At 49.3% G+C, this 13,182-nt stretch overlaps 1 protein-coding gene across 1 annotated transcript; it reads right to left on the reverse strand.

Moving 5' to 3' along the window:
• Positions 1-2,156: 2,156 nt before the first annotated feature.
• Positions 2,157-4,725, reverse strand: LOC119360916 (polyadenylate-binding protein RBP45A-like). Its single transcript, XM_037626360.1, has 6 exons — positions 4,495-4,725; positions 3,606-3,683; positions 3,401-3,528; positions 2,843-2,939; positions 2,520-2,669; positions 2,157-2,415 (listed from the first exon to the last, which is right to left on the reverse strand). The coding sequence occupies exons 1-6, from the start codon at positions 4,723-4,725 to the stop codon at positions 2,413-2,415; spliced, it is 687 nt and encodes a 228-aa protein (XP_037482257.1). The 3' UTR covers positions 2,157-2,412.
• Between the last annotated feature and the right edge of the window lie 8,457 nt (positions 4,726-13,182).

Below are 13,182 nucleotides of genomic sequence, written 5' to 3' on the forward strand. Positions count from 1 at the left end.
CCTACTGAGATCTGGCTTGCGGGATCTGCCAGATCCCGGCAAGGATGGCGGCGACCCGTGCACGAGAGATGGAGGTCTTCGATCAGATCCGGGTGAAAACCTGCTATTGGCTATTGCCAAGGCCGGCGATGGCGACGCTGTCTGCGTCGTTCCCTTCCTGAAGGCATCGTCGTGGAGCTGTTCAAGGCCACTCTCTGCTACCTCCGGGGGAAACCCTAGATCAGTAGATCGGATGGCGGCGGCTCTCTGGTGTCGTCTTCCCCCCTGGGGGCGTCATTCTTGGAGGTGCACACGGGCTCGAGGGACTAGAGGACGGCGACGTTGGTGGAGCGGTGCTTCATCTTTCACATTGATGATGGCGGATCTCGGCGGCATGGTGCTGTGGAGACTCGGCGTCTGATGCGCGGAGATGGACTCGTGCAGGAGGAGGAAGCTGTCTGGCGTCATGGGGACGTCGATGGCAGACTGGCCAAACAAGGTAGAAACCTCAATTTGATCTGAAGACGGACCTGTGGAAGATGGTGGCGACGACACACGAGTGCGTCTGACCGGATTGCGCCCCAGACCCAGTATGTGGCTCGGCTGGGGTTACCGAATGAGTTTCGGCTTCCGGCTTTGATGTTAGGCTTAGGTGAGTGGTTTGGGTAGTGGCCCAGCTAGCACCCCCTCATCATATTGGATAGGAGTAGCGGCACATGTTGCCAAGATGGTGGATTCAGACACATTGTTGTAATACTTTGTATGGTTATCGAGAATAATCAATAAAGTGGCCGTATGCATCTCCCAGATGCAGAGGCCGGGGGTCATCCTCCTTTTCTAAAAAAAAAATTAAGGAGAAACTTGATGAGGGAGTACTTCAAGTAGGATTTGTTAAAACTGGAGATCAGCTTGCTGATGTATTAACAAAGGGTGTGAGTGGTGTATCCTTCTCGAAGTTGTGTGACAAGATGGGGCTCCTAGACATCCTTTGTTGTAAAGTGTATAGGGAGTATTGTAGGAGCCCCATCTTGAGGGGGAGTGTTGTAGGGAGTTAGGTATAAAACGGAAAAGTGAGAAAGGCTTGGATGTAATTGTAAAGTGTATATACTAGGAGGAGAGTGAATGGATCGAGTGAGTGGGTTCTTCCAGAAATATTTGTTTTCCCCCTTTTTTGCATGCTTGCTGGAGAGGTGAGATCCATCAAATTAGACAATAGGTTCAGATCAACACTTAGCTCGTAAAAATATGCAGTCAGCCTGTAGTCAATTCGGCTTTTACGTGTTCTGTCAGCTGCTAAAGCTATAAATCACAACAGTAAATGAGTTGTTTGTACTGGTAGTAGAGTAGTATAGCTAGCTGCTCCTGAGCTGTATTGTTCAGGTCGGTTGGGAGCCTTGGAGGTCTAGGTCGGTTTAGCCTATAAATATGCATGTGGTATGTCATCTTTGTAAGATAAGCTTGTAGTTCATCAACAAGAGAAATGGCTTTGGCTGTATGAGCCAGCAAGTCACCAAAACAGCCTGTGTACTTGTGTATGTCGTCAGAAACAACGCAGAGAGAGGAGAGGGAGGGAGAGAGAGAGCGCGCGGGGGCTGAGTGATTCAGCTCCAACAAAGAGGGGGAGGGGGGTATTATGTGTGTGTGTGTGTGACACATACTCTCTTTCGTTTTTGAAAGAGTGTACTTCCAATTTTATTGGAAAGTCAAAACTATCTCAAAGTGTTAGTTTGACACAAGTTTTTACAGCATACAGATGCACACAGTGATTCTATACAATAGCACAGGTGGAGCGATTCAGCATAACAGATCACAAGCCTCAGTTTCACCACAATGGATGGTTAACAGGTGTTAAAGTGTGCATCTGTATTCTGTAAACCTTGTGGCATGCCATAGTAATAAGCTGATAGCAAACTTCAGGCAACATAACTCGTTTTTTTATGATACTACAGGCAACACAACTCTTCGACCAAAGCTACAAAACGGCTTATCTCTGTTTTTTTCACCAAAACCTTATATTCCACCCATCTCAGGGAACTTGGGCACATCTCTGGGTGCGCAATTAAAGGAGACATGGAAGCAAAACAAACAGCTATTTCCAAAAGAATTAATCTCTCCACCAAAACTGTTGTTCCAGGCATCACGTGACAGTGCACAACAAAGGGAGAAACACAGACAGATATTCCCGAAAATTCTCTCCTCCAAAAAAGTTGTTCCAGGCATCTCAGGGAATTTGTGTGATGGTGCACAACAAAATGAGAAACACAGCAGCAACACGGACAACTATTTCCCAGAGAAATAAACTTGCCGCAAAAAATGTCGTTCCAGGCATCTTGAGTAACTAATACGGTTATTTCCAGCAAAAGTCCTCCTGAGTTGTATGTCACAAGAATCCCGCAGCACCCTGCGACTGAGACGTTTCCTGCTCTGGCGTCCTCACTGCACAAACAAATAATTCATTTATCGTAGCTAGGTATTTACAAAAAAAGAGTATGAAACAAAAAAAAAGGCTCTCCCTGGTCCTAATCAGAAATGGAACCTACCTGTACTGAGGTCTGCTGTGGCTGCTGCTGTTGGTGATATGCATATCCAGGATGGCCTGTGTAACCAAGAATGTTAGGATCCTCGGGACAGCAACCATAGCCAGGACCAGAGCTTTGGGGGTGTCCATAGTCCACACCATTCCATTGATCCTGCTCATATTTGTGATTGAAGAGTATGCTTGTCAACAAAAAACTCAAAAGTGATCTGGTCATAAAATAACTAGAAAGTACTCCCTCTGTAAAGAAATATAAGATCGTTTAGATCACTAGATCTTACATTTCTTTACAGAGGGAGTAGAAGGCAAACAACAGATAAAGACTACCTGCTTCTTAGGAGTAGGACGAGCCCAGTTAACTGTTATGATATTATCTCCCAGCTGGCTTCCATTTAGAATTGTCATGGCCTCCACAGCTGATGCCCTGCAAACACATAAAAGTCACAATTCAGTCTATTCCTGGGAAGAACCGTGGTACAGTGGAGAGGGTATGGCAGACAAATTAAAGATTTGCATGATGCATCTGTGTTTTCATATTCCTGCACACACTATCCTATATGGCTGGAGTTCTCAACCAGAATTTACCATCAGGGACATAGTATTTACCATACTCAACCGTCACCATAAACATCACCAATCTAGCATATTTCAGAATTGTCGAAATTGCAATATAAATAGTTATGGTTATGGTCTCGACAACATAATAGGTACAACAAATAGGTTAAAAGAGGGCCTTGGGCAGTTAACTAACTAGGCTAATATATGACTACTATATGGTATAATTTAACTTGTATTTTTCAGGTAGATCTGCCTATTCCCATGTTCTTTTAGCATATGTAATCACATGGCATTTGTCAAACCATTTATTATGACTAAACCAGATACCTGCTCGAATATGTGACGAAGCCATAGTTCTTCCCCTCTATTACCTTGACAGTAAGCTCTCCAAAAGGACTGAAGGCTTTATCTAGATCCTCATCAGTCACACATGAATCAAGTTGACCAACAAAAAGCTGTAAGCCATGAAAAAATTCTGTGATCAATTGACCATACATGTGACTCCTTTTAAAAGGTAAAACCATGCACTCACTCTGCTATTGTTCTGGTTAGAATCAGAATATGTCCCTTGTGTACGAAAATCTGCAGAAATGGAATGTATTGTTAGAAACTATTGACTCTGACATTAATGAAAATTGTGCGGTGTAGCTGATACAAAAATTACTTGCTGTATTGCGAATTTCGGATCCATCAGTAGATTAGAATTAGCTCAGCACTAGTCAAGAATTAATGCACTAAAATGTTCCAACGTTATAGGATGTATACCCAGCACAATACGTTTCACATCTGTAGATACTGTTAAAGCATGGAATTTTCAAAAAAAACAAAGCACCAAATCCAGCATTAAGATAATCAACAAATGTTCTGCGATAGCCGACAATAGGCCTGATGCGACTGATTCAAAACTCTTGCAAGTGAAACAATGTGTGTATCATGCAACTTGAAATGCATCAGTGCATCCCTCACTGGCAACAATGCGACAGAGCTATATGAACTGGTACCCAGCAATTCATATTGCGATAGAGGCTGGACCAGTCCATGGAAAAAGTAAGAGCATAATACAAGGGCTGGAAGAGGGGAGGCTCCATTCGCACAGCCAAAGTGACACACAAGCCCTACTGGGATAGCATGGCAGCCTGCACCAGGATAATAAATATGCTTACTGGCGAACTAACTTTAATGCCATCACAACATGGATGATTAAGAATTACTGTACTCCATTGAAGCCATGCTGCTAATATTTACTAGTCAGTGATGCAAGAAGAGACCATCTGGGGAATAACATATGCAGGTGTGGAAGCTTTACGAATTGCAACATGCCGAAAACAAACCCGTAAAAAGATATTTGCAATGTTAAGGACACATAGAAAGCCAGAAATCAAACTCACAGTTCGGTAGCTACAAAAACAATAATCGCAAACCATCCAGACCCGGCTCCGCTCCGGCGAGCGGGTGAAGCAGCTGCGCAGGTAGTCCTCGTCCATCCAGGGGAAAAGTTCGCGGATCCGGAGTGACCTCGACTCTGCCTCCTGCCCTCCGGACCCGGCTCCGCTCTCGTCCTCCGCGGCTGGCGCCGCCTGCTCCTGCTGCGACGTCCCGTGGTAGTGGTACGGCGGCGCCATGGCCCAGTTCCGCGGGGGCGGATGCGCCATCGTGCCAGGAAGGGTAGGACCAAACCCTAGCAACCGAGACGATTCTACTGGAATGCGAGAGGAGGAAGAGGGGAAGGAGAAAGCGGACCAAAAGCAAGGACAAGGAGAGGGTTTGCTAAAAGTTGGGGTTTAAGAGCATCTCGAGCCGTTGGCCCCCAGGAGGGGCTAAAAATCCCCCCGGGGCGCACCGGCGCTAACCTGCGCGTCGGGGGGCGTGATACTCTCCAGTCGCGGCGCCCATATTATTTTGAAAATTTTAAACACAGCACAAACACGGCGCAAATTCATTGCAAATTTCGACGAGTTCGTTCAAACTTAAACATATTTTACAAAAAAAAGAAAAAACTACTAGGGACCGCCACTCGCCGTCTCCATCGCCGCTCCTCGCCGTTTGCCTCGCCGCTCCCCGCCGCCCGCTGCCCGCCCTCGCAGTTCTACATGCCGAGGAGGCTATAGAACCGCGTGTAGTCGTCGCCGTCCCTGCTGCATCCCTCCCCCGGTTGGCGGGGCGGGTTGGACGGTCCGGGGGCGTCCTCCTCGTCGTCGCTGTCGAGGATGATGACGTCGTGCTCGTCCTCGCGCCCGCGCTTGCGGGCTTCGATATCCTCCAGGGCCCGGCGCTGCCAGACCATCTCGTCACGGAGGTAGTCGTCCCGCGCCCACTACAGGGCGTCCTCGTCGGAGAAGCCGCGCCGGGCTATCTCCTCGTACTCCGCGGGGAGGCTGGGTTCCGGCTTGGGCTCGACGAGGACGAAGCGGCCGGATATGGGGTAGAGTCGCCGATGCGGACGTCGGAGGAGCTGCGGGTGCGCGCGCTGACTGGCGTGTCCTGGGGCTCCAGCTTGACAGGGTGGAGGCAGGGAGAGCCCGACGAGCGGACGAACGAGGAGGAGGAGGCGTCGGGCCGCTCCATACGCCTCGGCGTCCAGGAGCTCCCACGGTGGTGTGAGAAGGTCGAGGGAGCGGGGTACTCGAGGCGCGGCGTGTTGCGGCCCTCGATGTACTCGAGGACGGCCTCGAACGTGCGGCCGGATACGCCCCACCACCGGCATCGCCCCTCGGAGTTGAGCCTGCCGGAGGGCACGACGTCGTTCGTCGCCTCGAGCTGCTCGGCGTGTCGACGGCGGAAATAGGGCTCCCAGAGCGGGCTGTCGGGGGTGTACCGCGGGCCTTTCCTCGTCGCCCGCGGCAGGGACGCGCAGATGCGTGCGATCTCCGCACGGCGCGCCGCCCCGGTGGGTGGTAGTGGCACCGGCACGCCGCCAGCGCTGATCCTCCATGACCCGGGCACCCGCGGGGCCGGGTACTCGGCCTCGTAGAGGAGGCGAGCCTCGTCCTCGTGAAGGTGGCGGCGCCCGAAACCATTCGCCGCCGCGCCGTCGCCTGGGAAGCGCTCGGCCATCCTTCTGAGATGGAGACGACGAGAGGAGGAAGAGGGAGAAGTGGGCGCGTCGGCGGTGTAGTGTGTGTGCGTATCTCCGACGCGCTCGTTCTCGGCTTATGTAGGCTGAGGTGCCGTGCTGTAGGCTTGGCCGGCACGTTACGCGTGGCGGGAGGCGTGGCGGGCGAGGGGACGCGCGTCGCCCGGACTTCACTGCGCCGCCAGTAAGGCATCAATGGAGGCTGACCGGCGCGGCAGCGCGCGCAGCTTTGGCATTGATTCGCCGCGCGAAACGAGGCGATGAGGATGACGAAGCGGCGAGAAGAGAGTCGAGTCGCTGACGCGGCTGGCCCACAGCGCTTTCACGCCAAAAAATATTCGCCCGACGCTCCCGAGCGTCCCCCAGCGCGCCGGGTTCGGGTTGGGTCCGCCGACGCCAATTTCGGCCCGAGACGGCGAAAAATGGGCCCCTGAGAGCGCGATTGGGCCGATTTTTTGACGCCAGCGGACAAAAAGTTGCCTGGGGCCCTTGTTGGGGGCGCGGCTGGAGATGCTCTAAGAGGTACACGCATCCCACACTTGATAACTCGTGGAGCTGGTTCACCACTCTGTGAATGCACCGACCAGGGTAATAATACTCCGAATTATTTTCGGCATGTCTACAACGTGTTCGTCCTATCAAGTTTTTTTCTTACCCAAACGGTAAACTGCGAGTGTGCGCAAGAGGCCACGTTGCAGCCATCTGATCCTGCTGACCATCGTGAAATCACGCCACGTGAAAAGAAGCGCAGACACGTGGGTTGGGCGAGGTTGTGGGTTTCGTTGGCTTTTGCTTCGATTTTTGTGACTTGAGCCGCGTCACATTTTCTGGCCATCCCCTTTCTCCTCTATCATCTCGATTTCACCGTCATCATCACCGCGCCATGCTGAAATCTGAGGGATCTGCCAACACACGCCCTCGTTGCGGTGATGCACAAGGGATCTCACTATCCATTCCCCTCCCCTAACGGATCTTGCTATCCCCTCTCCGCCCCCGTCCGCGCACCGGTGATCCATCACTCCAAAATTCGGGAGTGCTGAAGGGAGGGAAGAGTGGTGTTAGTGGTGGTGCGTAGTAGAGGAGGTGATAGAGAGTCGTGCGGCCGAGGGAATCGCCATCGACAAGCGCGGCAGAAGGGGTTGGGTGGCGGTGGTGTTGCTGGAGTTTGGGCGACGGCATGTGCCTCCTCAGTAACAAATTCTAGTGGCGTCACACCCTCATCCGCGTCGCCGCTATAGGCGTCATCACCACGATGACGAATTTCGTCGTCAGTTGGGTGCATCGAGGCCAAGGACGCTCTCAATGATTTCCTCCACTGGTGTAGAACGACGGAGGTAGAGCAGAGGCTCTCGCAGGGGCGCGCTGCTTCGGAGATGGTGATGGTGCTGACAGTGTGCGGGGCTGTAGATTAGCAACAACAATTGACGGAGAATTTGAAAACCAAGGAAGGGAATGTTCATAAGCTTGCTAAGCTACTTACCAGCATAGTCGGCACCCAGGATGACGTTTTTTAAGCTATGCTGAAGTGGTCTTAGTTGTCTAAATTTTTTTTGCCGTGTTTATTTGCACTAGTGGCAAACTTTGATGTCCGATATATGTAATCGGTTGGTTTGTTGTTGCGTTTATTTCCTGGTGTGGAGTGCCTTTTTATGGTCAATTATTGTAGGTTGCTTTTAGTGGTCTGCTATTGGACCAAACATGCGATCGGTCTTTAGCTGACCAAAATAACCATGTGCCACAAAACGGGACAAAAGAACCTCAGACCATAAAAATGGGCCAAAAGATAATATGGGCCGCAAATGCCTGAAAGCACGCATGATATGAATGGGCACAAACACATACTGAGTTGTTGTTAATGGACCAAAATACATCACGGGCTGGAAAATGGCTCATGGACATGGCAAGTCGTTAATGGGTCGAAAGTCATCAAGGACCTGAGATGACCCAAAGACATCACATTCGTTAACGGGCCAAAAGACCACACTAGCTGGAAATTGCCCAAAAGCCATGATGGATTGTTAATGGGCCGAAATATATCAACAACCAAAAGACATCAATAGATCAAAGAGACCACATGTCATTAACAGGTCGAAAGAGTCGTCCGCAGAGCTGTTAATGGCCGAAAGGCACCACATGTTCTAGATGTGCCAGAAGTGCCACGCGTCATTAATGGTCTGAGACACACAATGGGCCTCATATAGGGTCAAAAGATGTCACGGGCCACACGTGGGCCTAAAGTATCAATGGGCTGGAACCATGTCGCACGACCCACGTGTTGGTAATGGGCTAAATTCACACAGGTCCTCATGGACTGTGGACTTGGGCCGTAAATGAGCTATATGCAAGCATGTTGTTGAAGGACCTTCCATGGGCCAGATCTACTAATTTTTGACTTAGGATCGTGGGTTTAACCTGGCTTTTGACTTATCTGGCATTTTTGGCTAAACGGGCCTATAATTGCCACATGCCTTTATTACAAAAAAGGGTTTACCCCCGCTTTATATTATAAAACATGACCGCCAAGAATTCAACAAGATAAGAGTACATGATAGAGTACAAAAAGCAAATAAATGAGGTCTGGCTGGGGGCACAGCCAAACAAGCCCCAACTATAAAGAAAATAACACTAGTCAGGCTCCGGTGGTGGGGGTGGTGATGGCGGAGACATCGTGGCAGCCAAAGAACGAAGACCGGCGACGATGGAGTCAATGGAGCCACAATCACGCCGCTTGCTAAGCGGTCTCCAGAGCTGTAAAAATTCACACATTTTAAAGATGTGTCAGTGACATGACAAGGGATGACGTGCTCGATCATTAGTTTATTACGACAATTCCAGAGCGTCCACGCCAAGGTGCCCACTACGACCCAAAGGGCTGACCTACTAATCGATGGGAAATCTAGGACATCCCTAAATAGGTCAGGGAGGTTATCATGGCACCATGTCCCACCCACGATGTCCCGGAAGAAACTCCATAGGAATCGTGCTGCCAGGCATCGAAAGAAGATGTGGTTGGAGTCTTCCGGGATGCCACAAAGGGGGCAGAGGCCATCACCTAGGCCATTCCACTTCTGGACCTTCGTGCCTGAGGGCAGGCGGCCACAAACCCATTGCCACATGAATATACGTATCTTAAGTGGCAACTTGATTTCCCAAAGAACCGTAAGTTCATTGGGACCCGGAGAAGGCAAATAGCCCAGTATAGGGACTTAGTCGAGAATGTTCCACTCGACTCAAGGTGCCAGGCCACAGAGTCTGGTTTGAGCTAGGGAGTGTGTAGAGCCACGCATTCCAAAAGCTCTTCCCATTATGCTCGCTCAAGATCCCCAAAGGTGCGACGAAAGGAGATGGTGACAATGTCATGAAGGGTGGCTCCCGCTGTCATCTATGGGTGGGAGCAAATCGAGAATAAGGCCTAGAACCTTTTCGCGAGTGGTCTAGTTCCTGACCATCTATCCAGCCAGAACAATGTGTTAGAGCCCGAGACCATAGCAAACGACGTGCCGATCTGGAGAACCGATAGCAATTGAATAATTGACTGCAAGAACTGGGACCCCCAACCTGGGGGGCAAAGGCGAGGGGTTGTCCGTGTAGGTACTTTGCATGGATAATACCCAACCACAGCCAACCGGCACCGGTCTCAATGCGCCGCAGCCACTTGGCGAGGAGAGCGATATTCATACGCTTCGAGGAGATCACACCAAGGCCATCTTGGTCCTTGGGTTTGCAGATCCTAGACCACTTTGACCATGTGATCACATGTCTTTATTTAATAGGCACATGTGGTCCATTGGACGTGCGAAATTGCTTCCTCTGAACTAGGAAGGTGTTGGCCCCCCAAGTGTAAGGGTATGTATCAAGCAGCAATTCCCTTAAGTGGGCGACCCTCAGGTTTATCGAACCAATAGAGTTGCACGACAACCAATTATTAGTACATGCACACATAAATACAAAAACCCCTTGACCCCCAACAAAACTAGCGAGGTTGTCAGTCTCACTAGTTACAAGGATTAAATGCATGAGTGTATGAAAGATTTGGTTGTAGCAAGAAAGTAAAACAAGGAATTGTAAGAAAGCGTTTGATCGAGACTGGAAGAAATGGGAGGAAAAATGGACCGGGATCCATAGGTTCACTAGTAGTTTCTTTTCAAATGATAGCATGGTGTGGTGAACAAATTACAATTGTGTATCAATTAAATTACAAATTTTATAACTATGACTATCCACGGCATAGTCAACATATGATCATCACGTCCAAACATCTATACACCATTATTGTTAAGGCATGTCTCTCTCTATGTAGTTTTGGTGATTGATGACAACGCTTTTGTGGACTAATCATGTGCATTGAGTATTTTAGAGATTCTTCCTTTGACATGAGACGATTCCTTCCCCTTGGAGTTTTAAGCGAAGACGGTGTAGCTCTTTCGTTTCAGTTTTGGTGGACTTGTTTCGTAGGAGTCACCGTACTATCAAGAGGGGGTCCGCATTGGTAAGGCTAGGGTGGAATCAACACGTACACATCCCCTTTGCACCCATAGAGCCTTCCCGCTTCTTTGAAGGATTCCTCCTTGCTTCCTGAGAAATCTGGTCCCAGAGGTAGTACCTCGGACCCCAGCGATAGTACCACTCGAGAGCCATAGGCGCAGTACCGCTACGCAGCGGTAGTACCACCTGGGGGCTCTCAGCCATAGTGTCGTTGCTGTTCTGAGCTCCTACCGCCTCGACTCGAGGGTGTTGCCTCTCGTGTCGGGTTTTGCGGCACTGAAAGCGGCAGTAGAGGCGGTCGCTGCAAAAAAAATACACTTCCGTGATGATACGTGTTTGTCACAGTAGGTCACATTTTCTATCATGCATGTACATACATGACGATTTTATGATAGAATCAAGATAGTCATACCTCTGTTGTCGCAGAAGTGCTCCATGACATTACCAAAATTATCATCATGGAATTGTCCACTTCCATGACGATAAATCGCGCGTCACAGAAGTGCTTTCGTCAAGGGTCACCGACACGTGGCATCCACCGTAACGGAACGCCGTTAAGCTATCGGGTCCAGTTTTGGATCAGATAACCCGTTAACAGCCGGGACCAATGGGAAATTTCCACGTGTAAAATCTGATTGGCCGGAGGGAACACGTGTCAGCTCGTCAGTGGGCCAGATGTCGCCCGTCCATTGGAGGAGACATGCCTATGATACGTCGACACGTGGTTGGGTCCAACAGAGGCCCATATAGGTTAAAAAGGCCGGCCCAGTCAAAGGCACGTAGTACTTACTCAGGTACTAGTGGGCCAGCCCAATAACGGCCTGCTTAATAAAGGCCCATTTACGGCCCGAAGCTAGATCTGGCCCGTTAATTGTTCACCGAATATTTGGGCCCATTTACAGCCCGAAGCCAGATCTAGCCCATTAATTGTTCGCCGAATATTTGGGCCCAATTATAGCCCAGTGACTTTCGGCCTGTTAGAGGCCCGATGTAGATATGGGCCCATTTCAGCTCGGTGTTACTTTCGGCCTGGGAATGGCCCGTGCTGCCCATGGGCCATATATGGTCCGACGGGACATCGGGCCCACTAACGGCCCATGATAAAGGTGGCAACAATTAAGCCCAACATGACTTTGGGCCTGTTAAAGGCCTGTCGCATAATTCGGCCCGTTGATACCTGTACTAAGCTTTCGGCCTCTTAAAGGCCCATGATATCAGTGGGCCAACTAAGGCCCGAGATATGTTTCAGCCTGGTAACGACCCGTGATATAACTGGGCCCAAAAAGGCCCGGTCTACATTTCAGCCCGCTGAAGGCCCATCGACGACTAATGAAAATTGAGGCCCAACATGCATTTCGGCCTGCTAAAGGCCCATGTTTTCATCTGGGCCATAACATGCCAATACAATATTCAGCCTGTTAATGGGCCAATGCTACCTGGGCCAAACTAAGTGTTGGGTCCACAAAAGGCCCAACTAAAATATAGGTCGGTGTAAGTTGTGGGCTTGGCGCAAAGTGTGAAGGCCGCAATCATTCAAGCCCAAGAAAGATGCAGGCCTGCCCAATTGTGGCCCGCTAAAAACCAGGCCCTTTAGAGGTGAATGTTTCAGCCCGGTCGACTACAACAGTTTTTTTTTCAGATAGCGAATGATGGCAGTAACTAGTAGGAATTAAGAACAAACCTACTCTATACAATAAAGAAATTATGGCATAGTAACTAAGAATAAACCTACACTATACAATAAAGGATTTATGGTATGTTACATCCATTGGGCATCGAAGTTCACCACTAGTGATCATAAAGCGCAATGAAGATGCAGATTACCAAAACTGGGCACCATTGCAGCGTAACAAAATAATACTGAACTGAGACCACTTCCAAGACAGTTCAAGAAAGGTTAGCCTTGCACGGGAACTACTGCGCAAGCTGCTGAGCAAGGCTGTGAGACCGGCCTAGCATGTCGGTCATAGCTTCCAGGTGTAGTTGTTTAGCGATGAGGTTCTTATTGATGTTCTCCGCAATCTTTCTTAGAGATAGGACTTCAAGTCGAAGTTGAGTTGCAGAATGCCTTTCTGCTAGAACTTGGGACTGAGAAGTCGAACTGATTCAGACAACAAATTTTGTGAGCTTGTCTGACTACTAGTCTCAAGTAACTTAAACACTGCATCAAGACAAGACTTTGAGGTTGTCTCGCTATCTTCAAGATGTTTTGCCTTCTTTGCTGCAATATATGTTGGGTTTGTCTCAGAGCCTTCAGCAGACTTGTGCATGCCATCAGGCATATGACCCTGAAACAAAACAGAGAGATGATAGGTTTTGCACATGTATAAACAAAGATGATAACTATCATGTCAATTCCATCCAATTTCAAATTAGAAAACAAAGAGTAAGTTCAAAATATCAATAGCATAATTTGGCATTGTTCATAATGCGGGGAGCTTCACCACACTGCTGGATTACCATGTCAACATAACAAAGCATAGATGAAGGGTAAAGAAAATCATTGTATCTATTTTGGTAAATGTGCATGGCATGTTGTTCATATCATCAG

Source organism: Triticum dicoccoides, chromosome 2B (genome assembly GCF_002162155.2).
Source record: "Triticum dicoccoides isolate Atlit2015 ecotype Zavitan chromosome 2B, WEW_v2.0, whole genome shotgun sequence".
In the NCBI taxonomy this organism is placed as follows: Eukaryota; Viridiplantae; Streptophyta; class Magnoliopsida; order Poales; family Poaceae; genus Triticum; species Triticum dicoccoides.

Excerpts from the sequence above, each read along its gene's own strand:
- LOC119360916 (XM_037626360.1), bottom strand. The coding sequence starts at position 4,725 with ATGGCGCATCCGCCCCCGCGGAACTGGGCCATGGCGCCGCCGTACCAC. Across the intron at positions 3,529-3,605 it reads CTAACCAGAACAATAGCAGA|CTTTTTGTTGGTCAACTTGA; the intron begins GTGAGTGCATGG and ends CATGGCTTACAG. Across the intron at positions 2,670-2,842 it reads GTCCTACTCCTAAGAAGCAG|GATCAATGGAATGGTGTGGA; the intron begins GTAGTCTTTATC and ends AAATATGAGCAG.